Genomic DNA, 18,150 nt, shown 5'->3' on the forward strand with positions numbered 1-18,150 from the left:
GTCGTGGAAAACCGCAGGGGCGTTGCGGTGCTGCCTCTTAACACATCTCCAAACCCTAGGACCCCCTACTGGCCCACTCTCAGAATAGAGCTGCGCACGCGCACTGAGCACTCCCAGAAAGCCGTGATGGACAACGTACTCAGAAACCTCTAGGCCAGGACCGATCCCAGCTCATCCCAAGTTTAAAAGAAGGCTATTCCTCTTCTCTCCGCAACGGAAAGGCACCGCCTTCCCTTTTCTTCAAACTACAGGAAATTTAACTATTCACCTATTCCAAGCATCAGAGAGGATCTTATGGAATTCCCTTTAAACTAGGAACAACTTGGGGCATTTGACTTATCTCGCTCCAAACCGAAGACTGTCTCCACTTTTCATTCATCACCCAAGCTGAAGGAACATGTGCTACCTGCCTCCTCACACTGACTCATTCCATTCTTTTTCGAGAAAGAGCACTCGTTTCTCCCCCCCTCCACAGCTAAAGGGGACTGAATCCACCTCTTCCTTAAATATGAAATCTATTTTCACTTCTTGTTTCAAACTGAAAAAGATCCTTCTCATTGCTTTCTCCAATGAGAGAAATTCTTTCACTGATCTTCAAAGCTGATAACTAGTCCCGTCTTCTTCCTTAACTGAGAGTGGCCCAGCTAAAGGAGAGAGTATCCGAAGAGATTTACTTCCAAACTGCCCTGAGATACCCGCAAAGACCCGCTGCAGTCTCGCCCATACCAAGCCTAAAGCAAACCTCCCCGCCTTCTGCTCTGAGGCGGAGCGGGAGCTCGGCTTTTCCCGCCCTTTACCAGGGGAGCTAACGGGATCACCAGATCTCTGAGTGGCTGACCCAAGCGCCGCCTCTGGCAGTGGTTAACCCCAAGCGCGCGCTCTCTCGGCCTACTCTTGGCTCCACCCCCTTCCTCAGCCCCACCTCCTCCTGGCCCCGCCCCTCCAGCAGCCAGTGTCCGGGCCCGGCCCAAACAGTCAAGTTAGTCGTGCTGAAGTTGCAGCCGTGCGGGGACAGAGGCGATCGGTAGTAGCCGGTGGCAGAGCCATGGCGGGCGAGGAAGAGCGCGGGGATGGGGACCCAGTATCAGTGGTAACCGTGAGAGTGCAGTACCTGGAAGACACCGACCCTTTCGCATGTGCCAACTTCCCGGAACCACGCCGGGCCCCCACCTGCAGCCTGGACGGGGCTCTGCCCCTGAGTGCGCAGGTCCCTGCGCTGCACCGCCTCCTGGGGGCACCTCTCAAGGTGAGGGGGCTGTGGAGAAATTTGCGCTCGGGATTGAGGTGGCATTAGCAGTGCTTCTAGAATAGAGGCTGTAGCGGATGCTCGCCTCCGGAAAAGTCTCCGGCCGGGGTCCCATGGTCTACGCTACTCTGCCTACAGGGGGAGACTCTCAAATTGAGATATTGTAGAAGGAAAATGAGAGTTTGTGATTTGCTCCACCCAGGCTTCCCTTGAAAGTAAGGCCCTTCTAGAGCGGTGTTTGGGGTCCCCTCGCTGTCTGTTTGTTAGGGTTGCTGCAGTGGGCAGAGGGTCGGTTGCCATTCGGGTTATAGCGGATCGGGAAGTGGAGTTAGGGAGGGACCGGTTTCCACCTGCTTCAGGTAAATTGGGGGCGGGGCCATAAAAGGGGCGGGCCTAGGGAGGACCTGGAGAGGAGGCCAGGGCTTAGAACCTAGAGGCTGGGGTGGGTCCTTGGAAAACAGTCTCTCCTGGGCTAGTGGAGATTGGGAGTGCTCGCCAAGATAAAGGAGTCCCTTGGAAGCAGCCGATCCTTCACTTTGCGGAGCACACACGGATGGAAAAGCCCTTTGAGTCACCGCCCCCACGGTCCCTTAGGTCCCCCGCTGATAGCCTACGCCTGGAAGGGAGAAGGCGGGCCAGGCTAATTTTAAACTGCTGGCCTGTCCTAGTTTGCTGGCGGTCCTAGGCTGACTTTGCACAGTTAGAGAGGCTTATTTCCAGATGGCCAGAGGGACCACCCCTCCCTCCAGCTCGCCTCCTCCAACCCCCCGCAGGCATCCCTTTCCGGCTTGCTTTTTCCGGGCCAGGACTCCCGGAGGCGTACAGACTACCACCCCAGGGTTCCCGACCTGTGGGTTAGCTGGGAGCAGTGAAGAAGAAGGGAGGGAGTCGGTGGGGTGCCTCAACTGGGCGCGGAGTTGCGTAAACATGGCCCCTAGGCCCGGGGTCTCCCCTGGAATGTGCCCTGAGTTAGCTCCAGGCCCCCAGACTGCATTCCTTGCGTTGCAGCCAGCCCCGCCTCCAAGTGCAGGCAGGAGGGTGTCAGGGAAACTTGGCCTGGGGAGTGCCGGGTATCTAGGCAGAGCCCCAGCTTTAAGACCACAGCTGGAAGGATGCCACGTATGCCCACCTCCAGAGTTTTGGTGTAGTCAGCTCCTCCTGTTCTGTTCACAGGGGTCTGGAGAAAGCATTCCAGTCTGAGGTCACCTGGCATTCAGACTGACGACAGAGAAAAGGGTGCTGAACTAGAAATGTTCGGACAGACCGGGGAGAAAGATGTTGAACTGAGACCGCTTAGCCTCTAAAAAAGTCATTGGCCAGAAATAAGGCGCTAAAGCCATAGCATTTATATGCAAGGCTCTGGGTTTGATTCATGCACACCACAATACATATATACTTAAGGCCAGAAAGAAGGCAATAATTCTCTCCTTCCCTCACTCTAGGACATCCCCCTTCACAGTTGGGAGCCAGACTGGATTATTTAAAAATGAGGTTCAGAGCCTCCTACTTCATTTAGAAAATTTATTGCATGTACAGCGAGGCTCCTGGGTTCAGTGTGCTGTGGGTATGTGGGTGTGTGTGGGTGTATAGTATGAATGGATATAAGACTGTCTTCCCAACCAGGTGCTGTGTATTGTTCTCTGCTCCTTAGCTGAGGACCCCACATGAGCTTCATGAAAGATGTGTTTCTTACCCCAGCTCTGTATGTATCTCTTGGTGTGACCACCTTCAGGATTTCCTACCTGCTGCATGGAGATCTGCCCCTTCCCCCACTTCAATGAGGCTTTGGGAAAGGCATAAAGTTACACTGTTTAGAGCCAGAACTCCCCGGAGTTGACAGCTTTGCCAGGAATGGTCAGATGCACTGGGATGTGCTTGTCCCAAATATAAACTGTGACCACAGACTCAAAATAGAAGGTTGGAGGAAGAGGGACTGAGAATAGGGCAGGGACAGGGACATCAGAGAACTGAGGGCAGAGGAGAGCAGGGCTCCCTGCAGGAAGTTTCAACAGCTGGTTCCTCTCCAGAGCCTGTAAGCGGATGCCCCAGAAGCACAGTATACCTTGCTTACCTTCTAGATGGAAGAGATGGCTGGAAAGCCACGTATCCCTGTTGTAGACTATAGGGCAAAAATAGGGCGACAGGTTCTCCCTGTCCAATGCTTCATTCTATGTGTAGTTGTCTGGAAGAAGGTAGATCAAGGTACAATCAAGAGACCTCTGCCCACCCATTCTGGATACTGGTCTCTATCACCCTTGCAGACCCTGCAGCCTCCCTGGGATCCTACCCCTCACCCTACTAGACTCCAGTTCCTCCTGAGGCACCCTTTTTAAGCCACACAGAGTTTGCCAGTCTGAGAAACTTTGCTCATTTCCTCCATGTCTAGGAGGAAGCTCCTGGCCACAGCCTCTGACTCATCTTCTGTCCTGGTTGGGGGTGGGGGAGCCTGGCAATACCATAGGCTAGGCAGTGTCCCTACAGGAACTCTCAGAGTCTTTCTCCCATTTAAGCTTAGGCTCTTTCAGCCTAAGGACTTTCCTTGCCTGGGGGGAGAATTGACCCTTTGATGTCTTAAACCCTAATTCCAATATACAAGTCTTAGCTTTCCCTTTGGAAAGAGCTTTTCCGGAGAGCCAAGCTCCACTGCAACTAGGGTATCACTGACATTTATTTCCTTGGGCTCTGGGCAGAGGAACCTAGAATGCTTCTTGAACCTTGCATTAAAGCCTGGAGAGCCTTACTGACAGGCAAAGATTGTCCTTCAGTGTTTGGCCCTTACCATCAGTCTCCTTGGCTGTCAGACTAAAAGAGAGCAAAGGTGCAAAGGTGAACAAAGGTACCAGAATATGCCATGACTCTGCTCCAGCCTCAGTTTACTCCTATAGCTCTTGTGGCAAGAGAGCTCAGGTGTGAATTTGACCTGCAGGGATAGATTTTTTTTTTTTGGTTTTCTGCAGGATCAAACCCAGGGCCTTAGGCATGTTAGGTAGGCACTACACACCTGAGCTACATACCCACCCACCCTACTCCTCCACCTAAGATTTTTTTTCTTTCCAGTAAGTGTGGTTTCACACAGTGTCTTCAAATTCTTCTTGCCTTAGGTCATGAATGCAAGTGTTATAAGTATATGCTGCCATGCCCAACCCCCCTATGAATTAAGAGGTCTGTGGGTATGTGGTGGGGGAGGGAGCACTTATCTGCTGATAAAGTGAGTTCTTTAGTCCTCTGCGAAGGGAGTCTCCAGAAAACTAGAAAACTGGAGTAGGAGCATGAGTTGCAGTTTCCTAGTCTTCCTGTAGTCTGCATGTTTCATCTGCTGGTCCTTCTAAACTAAAGAGGTTTGCAGGGTCTGGTAAGAGACGAGCCTACAGCGTAGACCCTGGAAGTGGTGACAGGCCAAAGTGGACAGTTTTCCTAGTGTCTGTGTGTTTGCTTGTTTGTGCTCTTTCACTAGAACTGGGAAGACCAGTTTGGGCTATTTGCAGAATCCAAGAAGTTTAGGAGCAATATTGTAGGCCCCCACCCTCCATCCACTTCTGTCAAGGTTTTCTGGAACATTTCCAAGACCCATCCACTTAAGATATGGGTCAGTTAACCCTGGTTCCATTATGGTCTGTGTTTGCTTGTGGATTTGTTTTGGATTTTTGTTTTGCCTTTTTTTTTTTTTTTTTTTTTTTTTTTTTGAGACAAGACCTCTCTGTGGAGGCCTAGGTGGCCTGGACCTCACAGAGATCCTTCTACTCCACTTTTTCAGCCCCTAGTGCTGAGATTAAAGGCTCTATTTTTTGGTTCTTTTGGGTCTCATTATATATCACTGGCTGGCATAGAACTTAATATGGATGTCATACATCAGGCTGGATAGAACTTGTGAAGATCCTCCTGCCTCTGCCTTCTGGGTGATAAGATTATAGGTGTACAGCACTGTGCCTGGCTATTTCTGAGCTTTGGTTTCCTTGCTTGTTAAAATGGAAAATCAAATGAAACAGGCAGCCTAAAGTGAGGCATAGTTAAGTCAAGAAGGTTGTCATGGGTTTGAAGCTAGTCCAGACTATAGTAAGAGACCCTGTCCAGAACAGAAGAGAAGAGGAAAGGAAGTAGGAGAGAAAGAAAGGAAGGAAGAGAGAAAGGGAAAACCAGGTATTATAAGCCAGGCTACAGTACCAAACCAATACTAGGAGGTGGAGGCAGGAAGATCAGGAGTCAGCTTCAGCTATATTGCAAGTTCTAGGCTAACTTGGGCTACAGAATACCTTATCTTTTTGTCTTTTTTTTTTTTTTTTTTTTTTTTCCTTTAAAAGGCAATCTGTTTATCTATGACTGAAGAGGTGCATAACAAAGGCAGGTTTCTTTGCCTAAGGTGCATCCTTGTCAGCTCCTCCAGGAAGTTACAAGCTATTCAGAGCAAAGGGTCCTGTATTCGCTGGTCCAGTGATTTCCTAAAACAAGAGTCCTTCAGCATGAATTCTACCTACCCTCCAAATCATCATTGTTTCCTGTCCTATCTATTATTTCTTATATGATTACATTGTCATCAAAAACAGTAGGGGACTAGTGATTTGGCTCAGGGTAAAGGTACCAAGCTGTACTGTATGATATGGTAAATGAGGTCTGGTCCTCTGCCCTCCATGAACATCTTGGCACACACACAACCATACTCATACACACAGAAGTAAAGAAATCATTTTTTAAATAGGGAGTAGATACCATGGTCTGCTCAGCTTGATCTGAATATGAATCCATATACCAAGTAAAGGATTTGATAAAATATGTTATATAAATGTTTAAAATTTTAATTTGGATTTAATTTTGGGATTATATTAATCCCATCCAAAAACACCCTTTGTCAATCCAGAGTAGTAGCCTATACCTGTAATCCTAGAGAACAGAAAGGCATGAAAATCAGGAATCATTCTCAGCTATTGTGAGTTTGAGGCCACTCTGCACTACATGAAATCTTGAAATAATATATAACAAGTAATAATAATAGAGTAAATAATAAAGTAAGGATATGGCCCAGTGATTTAGTACTACCTAGCTGGATTTCCAGCTCTATAAAAAGCAAATTCATTCATTCATGAAAAACAGAGGACGCAGAGTAGTACATACCTTTAATACCAACACTGAGGCAAGAGGATCTCTGTGAGTTCAAGATCAGCCTGGTCTACAAAGTGAGTTCCAAGACAGCCAGTGCTAAATAGCTTATCTCCAAAATCCAAATCAAACAAACAATAAAAACAAAGAGGCTTGAGAAATTACCCTGTGGTTAAGAGCCTTTACTACTCTTGCAAAGGACCAGGGTAATCATGGGTTTGGGCTGTCAGGAAAGCCTGAGCTGGGAGACTAAGCAGATAACATGGCTGGAGGCCAAAGTGAGGGAAGCTTGGGAAGGATGAGGGAGGGACTGCCCAGAAGATGGAGGCCAGAAGTGAGGAAGACAGAAGCCAGGGTGGAGGATGGAGGCCCATACATTGTGCTGGCCTAAAGCAGTGTCATCAAAGATTAGGGTTTGGGCTTGCTCAAACCTGGCCCAGTCCCAGGGTGTGAGAAAAGAGTCCCAGAGGTTTGCCTCTCAGAATGGTGATCCCAGGAAGAGGCCAAGAGTGTGAAGGATAAGCACCATCTTGCTGACAGGAAGTCTATCCTTTTTGCTGTTGACCTGATCCAGGCCCTCAACCTCCCAATTATACTTTGAACAGACAACTGATAGCAGGAACAGACCTGACACCAGGCTGAATGATCTCTAGATCTTTCCCTATAACTGGCAGAATTGGATGGGTGAAATAATTGGGGAGGCCACATCTACATCCATGACAAAAGCTTAAACCTATTTAGTTGAGGAGGCTGGAGTGATGGTCATGTGTCTTTCGGGACTGTGCCCCTTGCCCCAAATCGCATCCTGGAGGGAAAAGACCATTTTCTGCTTGCTTAGGGTGGAACAGGGTACATGGAGGAAGGAAGGACAGCATGGCAGGCCTAATGTCTCTGGATGTACTACATTGGGCTGTGTTCAGCTGTTCCTGGCCACAGACCTTGGTATGCAAGTGGTTGTCAGGTATTTGTAGCAGTTTGGTACATCCTTAGAACGCATAGAAGTTGTGAATCCACATTTACTAGTGAGTTTTTTTTTTTTTCTGAGTCAGAGCTGACTTGTAGGTGTTTCCTGCAGACCTAAAACCAGTCTCTGGTTCATGGGTGTTCCGATAAATGAGCTATTCTGTGTGTGAATTGGAAGCAATCCCTGGGGGAGGTGTATGTTTAAGGGCCCCAGATCCTCCGGTCCAATCAATACTGGGGCCATGTAGCTGGGCTTGAAGGGGGGGGGGGGTCTGGGGAAGGCTGCCCTCAGTTAAGCTCTGGCCCTGATGAGATAACCCAGCCCTGGGAACTTGCAATCTCCTCTCAGACCTGTTCCCAGTAGACCCAGGAGATGACTCTGCTCCCTGGAAGGAGAGGCCAGGCCCGCCCAAGGCGCCCAAGGGAGGGCAGGCAGCCAGGCAGGAAGTTGGACAGAGAACAGGCTGGAGTGTTTGTCCTGTGTCCCATGTCCCAGGCAAGGGGCAGGGTGGGGGTGGGGGATCATCCAAGGGCCCCAAAGGCTAAACTGCCAGGAAGGAGCTAGCTCAGGCTCTGAGGCAAAGAGCAATGGGTGCTATCCGGAGGCAGGGGCAGGGAGCTTGACTCCCTTTCCCCTCAGGGTCCAAGAAAAGCTGAAAGCCCTTGGGTAGGTAGGGTTCAGAGCAGGGCAGCGCTATCCAAACCCTAGGAAAAATGTTGGTGCTCAGTGAGCTAGCCACCAGAGGACCCCCTTCCTCCTCAGAGGTAGAGGGATTGTCATTAGCTGTGCTAATGGAGGAAGTATGAGGGAAGAGACACAGGGTTACCCCTGGAGTATTGGGAGGTAGGCTTCTGTTTAAACAGTTTCTCTTGTTTTAGGTTTTAATTTAATTGTTATTTTGAATGGTTATGAGTGTTTTGCTTTCATGTATGTCTGTGCACTACCAGTGTGCCTGGTGCCTGTGGAAGCGAGAAGGAGGTATCATCCCTGGGAATCGGAGTTACAGATATTTGTGAGCTGCCATGAGAATTCTGGGAACTGAACCCAGGTCCTTTGCTGGAGCAGCCAGTGCTCTTAACCACTGAGTCATCTCTCTAGCACCTATAATCATTTTTAGAAGGCCAAGTGGTAAGCCATGATTGAAGGAGGGAAACATGAAAAATGAAAACATGATGGAGTTGGTACCTTCCTATCTGAGGTCTGATGGCATTAGATTTAAAAATCTGAAGTTCACCAGAATGGGGAAAGGACAGACGCCTTTGAGAAGTAGAGGAACTAGGGAATCTGTGGACTAGTGTCTGTGCCTTATTCTGCTGGAAGAAACTCCCAACTGGGTTTACACCTCCCTGAACAATTAACACTTTCTCTCTGAACTTGAATGCTTTTGTGGCTGAAGCTTATCACCCCACAAGGCTGTGAACTTCCTTGAAGGCATCAACTTCCTGCTATCGTCTTTCATGTCCCTTCCTCATTTATGTTTGTTAGCATAAAATAAAAAGCAAAACCCAAACAAACAAACAAAAAAACCCAAAATCCAGGGCTGTAGTTCAATGGTTTAGCATGTGGGAAATCCTGGGCTTGATTCCCAGTAGCACAAAAACAAAACAACAACAGTCTAACTGCAGCACTAGCCTTAAGAGCTATATTCTTTTGTTTCTAGCTGGAGGACTGTGCACTGCAAGTCTCTCCATCAGGATACTACCTGGACCCAGAGCTATCCCTAGAAGAACAGCGGGAGATGCTGGAGGGCTTCTATGAAGAGATCAGGTCAGAGCTGAAAGGGTGAGGAAGGTTAGGGAGCCCTCCCTGCTTCTTTTCAGGGGCTCAAATGGGTCTGGCCCAAGCTCCCAACTTTGTCCCCACCAGGGTCCAGCTCAGGTATCAGCAGCTGAGATAGTCTGTAGCCTAGGTTGTAGGTAAACACAAGGAATGATGCTTGGGGGATCCCCACTATTACCTGGAAACAGGGGCACTCTCAAATACTGTTACTAGTGTTTATACATACTCTCCTGTTTGACTAATACTTGGGCCCTGGAATAGCAGTTGGGAGGGAAGGAATGGGCCAGGGTATTCATGTAGATAGATGTCTTTGCTTTGAGGGTGGAATCCTGAGGAATCAGCTAGGAAGCACTAACATAGCTGCTTGATTTTAGTAAAGGACGGAAGCCCACATTGATCCTGCGGACCCAGCTTTCTGTGAGGGTCAATGCTATCTTGGGTAAGTGTGTGGCATTGTTGGTGTCCAACAATCCCTAGCTATCTTGCTCCCTGCTTTTCCTATGTAGCCTAGTTGATCTAGCTTCTCTCAGGCCTGTGCTGGACTATGGATTGAGTGGATTGGAGATCTGATGTGTCTTCCTCTCTCCCTTTTCTGGCCTTTCCTTCTGGTGCCAAGACTGATGCCACAGCTGGACTGATGTATCAGTGGTAGAGGAGGGGACTCAGAGTCAGAAAGCAGAAGGGAGGTTTGAGAATACTAGAGTTTTCTTTGGTAGGAAGTTATGGTTGTGTACTAGTGGAAGAAGACACTGCCTGTGTTCCCTTGATTTGTTCACCACTTACCACTTACAGAAAAGCTGTATGGCTCCAGTGGCCCTGAACTCCGCCGATCTCTCTTCTCATTAAAGCAGATATTCCAGGTAAGATCCAGAGCTGGGCTGAGGGTTGGTGTCCAGCCCAAGCCCTCTTAAACTTCCCCATTGTGCCTTCAGGAAGACAAGGACCTGGTGCCTGAATTCGTACACTCAGAGGGGCTGAGTTGCCTGATCCGTGTGGGTGCTGCTGCTGACCACAACTACCAGAGCTACATCCTTCGAGGTCAGCTCCACACTTTCCCCTTGACCTTTGTTCCCATACCCAGCCCCCACTGACCTCTTCCCATTTCTGTCTCTAGCCCTGGGCCAGCTGATGCTTTTTGTGGATGGGATGCTGGGGGTGGTAGCCCATGGTGAGACTGTGCAGTGGCTGTATACTCTGTGTGCTAGCCTGGTAAGTGGCTCAACACAAACACATGAACCCTTTCCCTAGTGTTTCCCTCTGAGCCTTAGTTTCCCCAGCTACAGAATGGGACCAGTTGGAGGAGGCCTGAGGTCCCTTGAAAACTAAATGGCACTTTCAAGCCCAGGCCCAGAACCTGGGCTTTTCAACCTAGACCCTTCTCTTCGGGTTTAGTCCCAGGAGCCTGTCCCCTTCCTCCAGGAACTAACAGTCTGATCCAAGCCCCACTCCTGTGAATTGCCTTTTCCCCCAGTCCCGCTTGGTGGTAAAGACAGCCCTGAAGCTGCTGCTGGTGTTTGTGGAGTATTCTGAGAACAATGCACCGCTGTTCATCCAGGCAGTCAACTCTGTAGCCAGCACTACCGGTCAGAGCCCATCCTTTCCTTTCTCCGCCACTTAGCCCTCTATCCTACTGCTCCCACCCCCATGATTACCTCCCTTCCCATGTGGCAGGTGCTCTTCCCTGGGCCAACTTGGTGTCCATCCTGGAAGAGAAGAATGGAGCTGACCCAGAGCTGCTGGTGTACACTGTCACTCTTATTAACAAGGTATGAAACTGAGACCAGGTGCAGCCTATAGACCTGTAGATCCCCCACTCATCAGCCTCAGCCCTGGCTTCCTGTCCCCACCTTCCAGACACTGGCAGCACTCCCAGACCAGGACTCCTTCTATGATGTAACAGACGCACTAGAGCAGCAGGGCATGGAAGCACTGGTCCAGCGCCTCTTGGGCACTGCTGGCACTGATGTTGACCTGCGAACACAGCTAATGCTCTATGAGGTGGGTCAGGAGGGAGGGGCGCCATTCCCCAGTACCTATTCCACTTATCAGGCCTCAGCGGCTTGCTCACATCTTGGCCACCTCCACTAGAGTGCCCTTCGGCTCGAGGATGGAGATATGGAAGAGGCTGCAGCTGCTGCGGCCGCAGGTGGCCGACGAGAGCGGCGGAAGCCATCCTCAGAGGAGGGCAAAAGGAGCCGAAGATCACTAGAAGGTGGAGGCTGTCCTGTACGTACCCCAGAACCAGGGTAAGTACATGCCTAGGCATATGTGAAGGGGTGAATCTGCCAGGCATGGCCCTGTCTGTTAACAGGCCTTGCCTCTAGCTCTACAGGCCCTACTTCACCAGTAGGCTCCACCTCCTCCACTGGCCCTACCTTGCTGACAAGTCCAGCCATCAGCCCCACTGGCTCTGGCCTCCATACCTCAATGAACCTCTTTCCTACCATTTCTGTGGGACCATCAGTGGACAGTTCCTGTGAGAGAAGCATCTACAAGTAAGAAGGGAAATAGAGCCCCACCCCCAAGTCCTGTCTCCAACTGTCCCTCCACTTTGCGTCCCTCCATGGGCTCTGCCTCCTCTGCCCAAATGCGTGCTTTCTCTTTCTTTTCAGACTTCACCAAACTGCTCCCGTTTGGTAAGTGACTGGAGGGTGAGGATTGGCTCTGCCTGGACCTCCTCCTTCTGTGGCTTCTCTTTGTTTATTTCCTGTGCTCCACCTCACCTGCCTTGGCCTCTTGTCATGCCTCCCTCTTCACTTTCTGCCCCTCCATTTCACTCACTCCTTTTCTGCATTGTCTTTGTTATTACGGCACCCTGTCCAGCTTCCTGTCTGTTTCTACCGCTTCCAATTTCCCCCATGTCCTGCCACCCCTAGCTCTCTTCCTACCACTGTGGATGGGAAGAACTGTGACACCACTGTCCAGCTCTGTATGGGTGCAACAAATGGGCCTTGGAATGGAGCTGGCACCATAGTTACCATGTCTTCCTCTCATCCCCCTACTCAGCGCCCCTGAGAGCCCACCTGTCCCCCAGTCCCTTACTGGGCAGGCCAGGCTAGAGTAAGTACAGAGGCCAGTCTGCCAGTTCTGCCATGTGCTCAGGGCTTCAGCATTGCTTGCCCATCAGGAGTTTATATAATCCTACTAGAAGGATTCTCAGAAACCCCTTCTCCCAGACTTATGCCTCCTTAGTAACCCAAAGACTTAATTAAGCACTGGGAGCAGTTCACTGGGACCATAGTGGTTCCTATGCTCCAATAGTATATTGAACAATATACAATGCCTGAGTAGCTTAGACCAGAGATGTAGATGTGGACAAACAGCGTGCGAATGAGTTTAGAGAGGCATTTAAAGTGAGGGGTGCGTGGTGGAGGAACCTAAGGCTGACAAGAAGGGCAGGGACTGAACTAACAGGCTGGAGGGGCTAGAAACCCTGGAGACAGGTTTGGTGGCACACCCCTTGCAATCCCAGCGCTTGGTGGGTGGAGACAAGGAAGATCGGAAGTTCAAGGTCATCTTCTGCTACATAGTGAGTTTTCAGCTAGCCTGGCCTAAATGAGACTCCATCTCAAAAAGAGGGAAATGAGAAGAGAGGAAAGAAGAAAAGGAACAGGAGGAAAGGAAGACAACTGTAGATTACATTCATTATTTCTGCACAAACTGAGTGTACACTGTTTAGGAGGCCCTTTTCTCAACCATAACTCCCTAAAGCAGACAGACATGCAAGAGAAAGTCTGCTGTGCCTACTGGGACAACTATCTGCTTCCCTTCTCTAAGAGTCTTATCTAGAATCAGCAAGGCGGCAAGTTAGATGTCAGGTGGAACTTCTGTACTGTGACCAACAATGCTAAATTGGTTGCAACTCCCCAGGTGTGGAGGGCTGAATGGGGCTGGGCCTTGGTGGGGTGGGCAGAAGTATGTGTAGTGCATGGACTGTTCCCTGTGCCTGTGTGTGCTTGCAGCTAGGGCAGTGCCCAGTAGGTCAGCAAGGCATGTTTACCACCCTGTGCTGGACTTGGATCAGACACTATCACTGACAAGTACCTCTCCTCAGAGCCCGGTTCCTGGAGAATGTGGCGGCAGCAGAAACAGAGAAGCAAGCTGCTCTGGCCCAGGGCCGGGCAGAGACACTGGCTGGAGCCACAGTGGATGAGGCCGATGGATCGTCATCAGGTGGGTTGTTGCTCAGGCAGAACACAATCATACTATTTTCTTTTTAAGATAAAAACAAACCGACCCCAGGGGCTGGAGAGGGCTCAATCGACAGTTAAGAGAGTTTGTTCTTGCAAAGGACCAGCATTCACATGGTTGTTTACAACCATCTATATAGAACTCTAGTTTTAGGGAATCCTATGCTCCTGCCTAAATACTTTTTTAAAAAGATTTGCTTATATTATGTGTATTTGTGTTTTGCCTGTATGTATGTCTGTGTGAAGGTGTTGGATCCTTTGGAACTGGAGTTGCAAACAGTTGTGAGCTGCCATGTGGTTTCTGGGAATTGAACCCCATGTCCTCTGGAAGAGCAGCTGGTGCTCTTAACCACTGAGCTATCTCTCCAGCCCTGATTTGCTTTGTTTTAAAGACAAGGTTTCTCTATGTGTAGCCCTGGCTATTCTGGAACTTGCTCTGTAGACCAGGCTGGCCTCAAACTCACAGAGATTTGCCTTCCTCTGCCTCCCAAGTATGGGGATTAAAAGCATGCACCACCACTACTGCCACTGCAAAAATGTTTTTAGAAAAAGAAAAAGATATGTATATACATACATACATACATACATATATATCCACACCTTTTTTATTTGTATATGTATGTGGGAGCAAGTGATTCTGTATGCCTTACATTTGTGGGTATCCATGGAGGTTAGAAGAGGATATCAGAGCCCTGAAACTGGAATTAAGAGTGTTTGGTTGTGCCAGGCATTGGTGGTGCATGCCTTTAATCCCAGCACTCAGGAGGCAGAGGCAGGTGGATCTCTGTGAGTTCGAGGCCAGCCTGGTCTACAGAGCTAGTTCAGGACAGGCTCCAAAGCACAGAGAAACCCTGTCTCAAAAACCGGGGGGGGGGGGGGGGGTTGAGGGTGGTGGTGGTGCTTGGTTGTAAGCCACCCAGCTTTAAGTGCTGGGAACTGAACTCAGGGTCTTAACTGCTGAGCTATCCATCTCTCTAGTATTCCCCACACCCCCACCACCATGTTGCTTTCTTGCCCATAAAGGGCACATAACTGACAGTTGCTTACCTTTTGCTAGGCACCAGGGAACGGTGGGACTCCCCAGAGCCAGCCTCTGCACCTAGAACGCCTCAGAGCCCTGTTCCCCGGATCCTGCTCCGCACCCAGCAGAGTCTGGAGCCAGAGCCTAAGGAGCCGGTGTCACCACCAAGTCCCAAGGCTGAGCCTGTCCAGGAGCTTCCTACCCGTGTACCCAAGCTCTGCATTGGGGACTTGGACTTCTCAGATCTGGGGGAGGATGAAGACCAGGACACACTGAATGTAGCATCTGTGGAGTCTGAAAAACCCTTCCCACTCCTACCACATCCACCATCCTCACTCTCTGGGGGTCCCCCACCGCCACCGCCACCTCCCCCACCCATCTTAGGATCCTGTCCCCCACCACCACCACCACCTCCCCCACCCATCTTAGGTTCCTGTCCCCCACCTCCACCCCTGGCTGCCCCTTTTCCCCACTCAGCACTTGATGGCCCAGGCCTCCCCACCAAAAGGAAGACAGTCAAACTTTTCTGGCGGGAACTAAAGCTGGCTGGGGGCTCTGGGCACTCTAGAAGCCGCTTTGGACCTTGCCCTACCCTGTGGGCCTCTCTAGAACCTGTTTCAGTAGATACAGCCCGGCTGGAACATCTATTTGAGTCACGGGCCAAGGATATACTACCCACCAAGGTAAATCAGCTTGATGGGCAGAATTAGGAGTTCAGGGGAACTGAGTTTTTGGAGCTAATTCCTTATTTCTCACATAGGCAAAGAGGTTTGTCTGAGGTTCTCTTAAGAATCAGAGCCCTAGTTAGAAATATCAGTATATTCCCAAGCCTTAAATCTCTTTTACCTCCAGTTGTAGATTCACTCAGAGGACTTTAAAGTGCCTTTTTTTCTTTTTTTACCCTCCAAGACAGGGTTTCTCTGTGTAACAGCCCTGGTTGTCATGGAAGTTGCTTTTTTGTAGGCTAGACTGGCCTTGAACTCAGATTCACCTGCTTCTGCTTCCCAAGTGCTGGGATTAAAGGCTTAGAGTGTCCTCTGAAGGAATTGCCCCAGCTAATTCTTTGCCCTTCTCAAACTGTCATTCTCCCAACCTTGCAGAAAGCTGGTGAGGGCCGCCGGACAATGACCACAGTGCTGGACCCTAAGCGCAGCAATGCCATCAATATTGGCCTAACCACTTTGCCACCTGTGCATGTCATCAAAGCTGCCCTGCTCAACTTTGATGAGTTTGCTGTCAGCAAGGATGGCATTGAGGTAAGACTACCCTAAGGATAAGAGAAGGGAAAATGAAGTGCTAGCCCTTTCCTTTGTTCGGCAGGAATTTCCAGTCCTTCTGGAGGTGGCTATAGGAGTGTCATTTCTGTAGAGCATTCTCCCAAACCTGGGGCTTCCCTAGAAGGCCTAGGGAGGGGTAGGAGACAATGTCTTAGGCCTCAGGACAGTTCTGAAGGCCTCAATGGGGTTGGGTGCATCTTCAGAAACTGCTGACCATGATGCCCACTGAGGAAGAGCGGCAGAAGATTGAGGAAGCCCAACTGGCCAACCCTGATGTACCCCTGGGCCCAGCTGAGAATTTCCTGATGACTCTTGCTTCCATTGGAGGCCTGGCTGCACGTCTGCAACTGTGGGCTTTCAAGCTGGACTATGACAGCATGGAGCGGGTACCTGGGTCATGGAGTGGGACAGGTGGTAGGAACAGGGGAGTAGTGACCATGTAGCCTGAAGGCTCCTTGTCCCTCACACCAGGAAATTGCAGAGCCACTATTTGATCTGAAAGTGGGCATGGAACAGCTGGTGCAAAATGCCACCTTCCGTTGCATCCTGGCTACCCTTTTGGCTGTTGGCAACTTCCTCAATGGCTCCCAGGTAATTGAAAGCACTTGGGGACAGAAGGTCCAAACTCTGGAACCATCCAGAGCCAGACTGAGACGGGGTCCTTTCAGAGCAGTGGCTTTGAGCTGAGCTACCTGGAGAAGGTGTCGGAAGTGAAGGACACAGTGCGCCGGCAGTCACTGCTGTATCATCTCTGTTCCCTGGTGCTCCAGACCCGGCCTGACTCCTCTGACCTCTACTCAGAAATTCCTGCCCTCACCCGCTGTGCCAAGGTTAGTACCAGGCATGGCAGGGCTAACCTGAATGTAGTATTCAGGCCTCAAGCAGTGACATACATACATGCATATATACAGTGACATACATACAGTGACTGACATACATACACACATACATAGTGACACATACAGTAACTGACATACATACACAGTGACTGACATACACACATACAGTGACACACATAGTGACTGACATACATACAGTGACACACAGTTATACACACATACATACACACACACACATACATATATAGAGGACAGCTGTGTACCCTTTTGCTTTTGAGGTGGACTTTGAGCAGCTGACTGAGAACCTGGGGCAACTGGAGTGCCGGAGCCAGGCAGCTGAGGACAGCCTTCGGAGCTTAGCAAAGCATGAGCTAGCCCCAGCTCTGCGTGCCCGTCTTACCCACTTCCTGGCCCAGTGTACCAGACGGGTAGCCATGCTAAGGGTAGTGCACCGCCGAGTCTGCAACAGGTAGGGCCATGAGCTAGAGAGAGAGAGAGGATTGCCACCACCACCATCCTTTTAAACATCAGGCAGGACTCACTATCCAAATCTCCCACTACAACCTACCTAGGTTCCGTGCCTTCCTGCTCTATTTGGGCTATACTGCACAGGCAGCCCGGGAAGTTCGCATCATGCAATTCTGTCACACGCTGAGAGAGTTTGCACTTGAGTATCGGACTTGTCGGGAACGAGTATTGCAGCAGCAGCAGAAGAGGGCTACATACCGTGAGCGCAATAAGACCCGGGGTCGCATGATCACTGAGGTAAATGTCCTCCAGGTCTTGCCTGTCACCCCATGGTTTCTTTTCCTTGCTCCTAACCACTCTTCTTTCCCTGTTTAGACAGAGAAGTTCTCAGGTGTGGCTGGGGAGGCCCCCAGTAACCTGTCTGTCCCAGTGGCTGTGGGCAGTGGGCCAGGACGGGGTGATGCTGACAATCATGCCACTATGAAGAGTTTGCTTACCAGTAGGCCAGAAGATACCATACACAGCCGACGTAGCAGAGGTAGGATTCGTAGCTGCTGTTAGGGGAATGTGTTCTAATCTGCCTTAGCCTGATTTCCCTCTCTGGTCTTCCTTAGGCATGGTCCAGAGCAGTTCCCCTGTCACACACATAGCAGTGGGGCCCTCCACTGTATCCCCTGAGGAGACTTCAGGTTCCAGTTTACCCAGCGATACATCAGATGAGATAATGGATCTGCTGGTGCAGTCAGTTACCAAAAGCAGTCCTAGAGCCTTAGCTGCTCGGGAAAGGAAGCGCTCTCGTGGCAACCGCAAGTCCTGTGAGTATCCCCTTATAAGCCCACTGATTTCCCCCAGCCCCCTGACACCCCAACCTGTAACCCTGCTCTGTCACTGCAGTGAGACGGACACTGAAGAGTGGGCTTGGAGATGACCTGGTGCAGGCACTGGGACTAAGCAAAGCTCCTGGCCTGGAGGTGTGAGGGTGCTACCCCCAGGAAATCTATCTGGATACAGCTAAGAGACTGAGCACAAAGAGGGCCTGGAGCGGAAATCTAGTTCAGAAGCCTGCACCCAGGAACCAGTATTGTGAACAGTATTAGGTGTGTGTGTGTGTATGTGTGTGTGTGTGTGTGTGTGTACATACACATGTATTTTGCATGTGTGAGTTCCCTATTCGGAACAAAATAAAGTTTACCTAGCTAATCCAAGAGCTTTTTTTTCCTCTTTCAAGGTCTCTGCCTAGCTGAGACAAGAAAAAAGTATCACAGGACTAATTCT

At 50.1% G+C, this 18,150-nt stretch overlaps 1 protein-coding gene across 2 annotated transcripts; it reads left to right on the top strand.

The window, feature by feature from the left end:
* The first annotated feature begins 958 nt into the window (after nucleotides 1-958).
* Fhod1 (formin homology 2 domain containing 1) lies at nucleotides 959-18,075 on the top strand. Of its 2 annotated transcripts, XM_051201312.1 has the most exons (24): nucleotides 959-1,246; nucleotides 8,962-9,068; nucleotides 9,455-9,519; nucleotides 9,873-9,940; nucleotides 10,013-10,118; nucleotides 10,195-10,289; nucleotides 10,552-10,663; nucleotides 10,752-10,846; nucleotides 10,935-11,078; nucleotides 11,169-11,326; nucleotides 11,405-11,575; nucleotides 11,693-11,716; nucleotides 12,087-12,140; nucleotides 13,135-13,253; nucleotides 14,328-14,974; nucleotides 15,392-15,547; nucleotides 15,772-15,954; nucleotides 16,040-16,159; nucleotides 16,237-16,398; nucleotides 16,686-16,876; nucleotides 16,980-17,172; nucleotides 17,251-17,413; nucleotides 17,490-17,690; nucleotides 17,770-18,075. In XM_051201312.1, the coding sequence occupies exons 1-24, from the start codon at nucleotides 1,046-1,048 to the stop codon at nucleotides 17,850-17,852; spliced, it is 3,618 nt and encodes a 1,205-aa protein (XP_051057269.1). In that variant the 5' UTR covers nucleotides 959-1,045; the 3' UTR covers nucleotides 17,853-18,075. The 2 variants fall into 2 exon arrangements, with proteins under 2 accessions (XP_051057269.1, XP_051057270.1); XM_051201313.1 differs by lacking the exons at nucleotides 11,693-11,716; nucleotides 12,087-12,140.
* Nucleotides 18,076-18,150: the final 75 nt, after the last annotated feature.

Source organism: Phodopus roborovskii, unplaced genomic scaffold (assembly GCF_943737965.1).
Source record: "Phodopus roborovskii unplaced genomic scaffold, PHOROB, whole genome shotgun sequence".
Taxonomy (NCBI): Eukaryota; Metazoa; Chordata; class Mammalia; order Rodentia; family Cricetidae; genus Phodopus; species Phodopus roborovskii.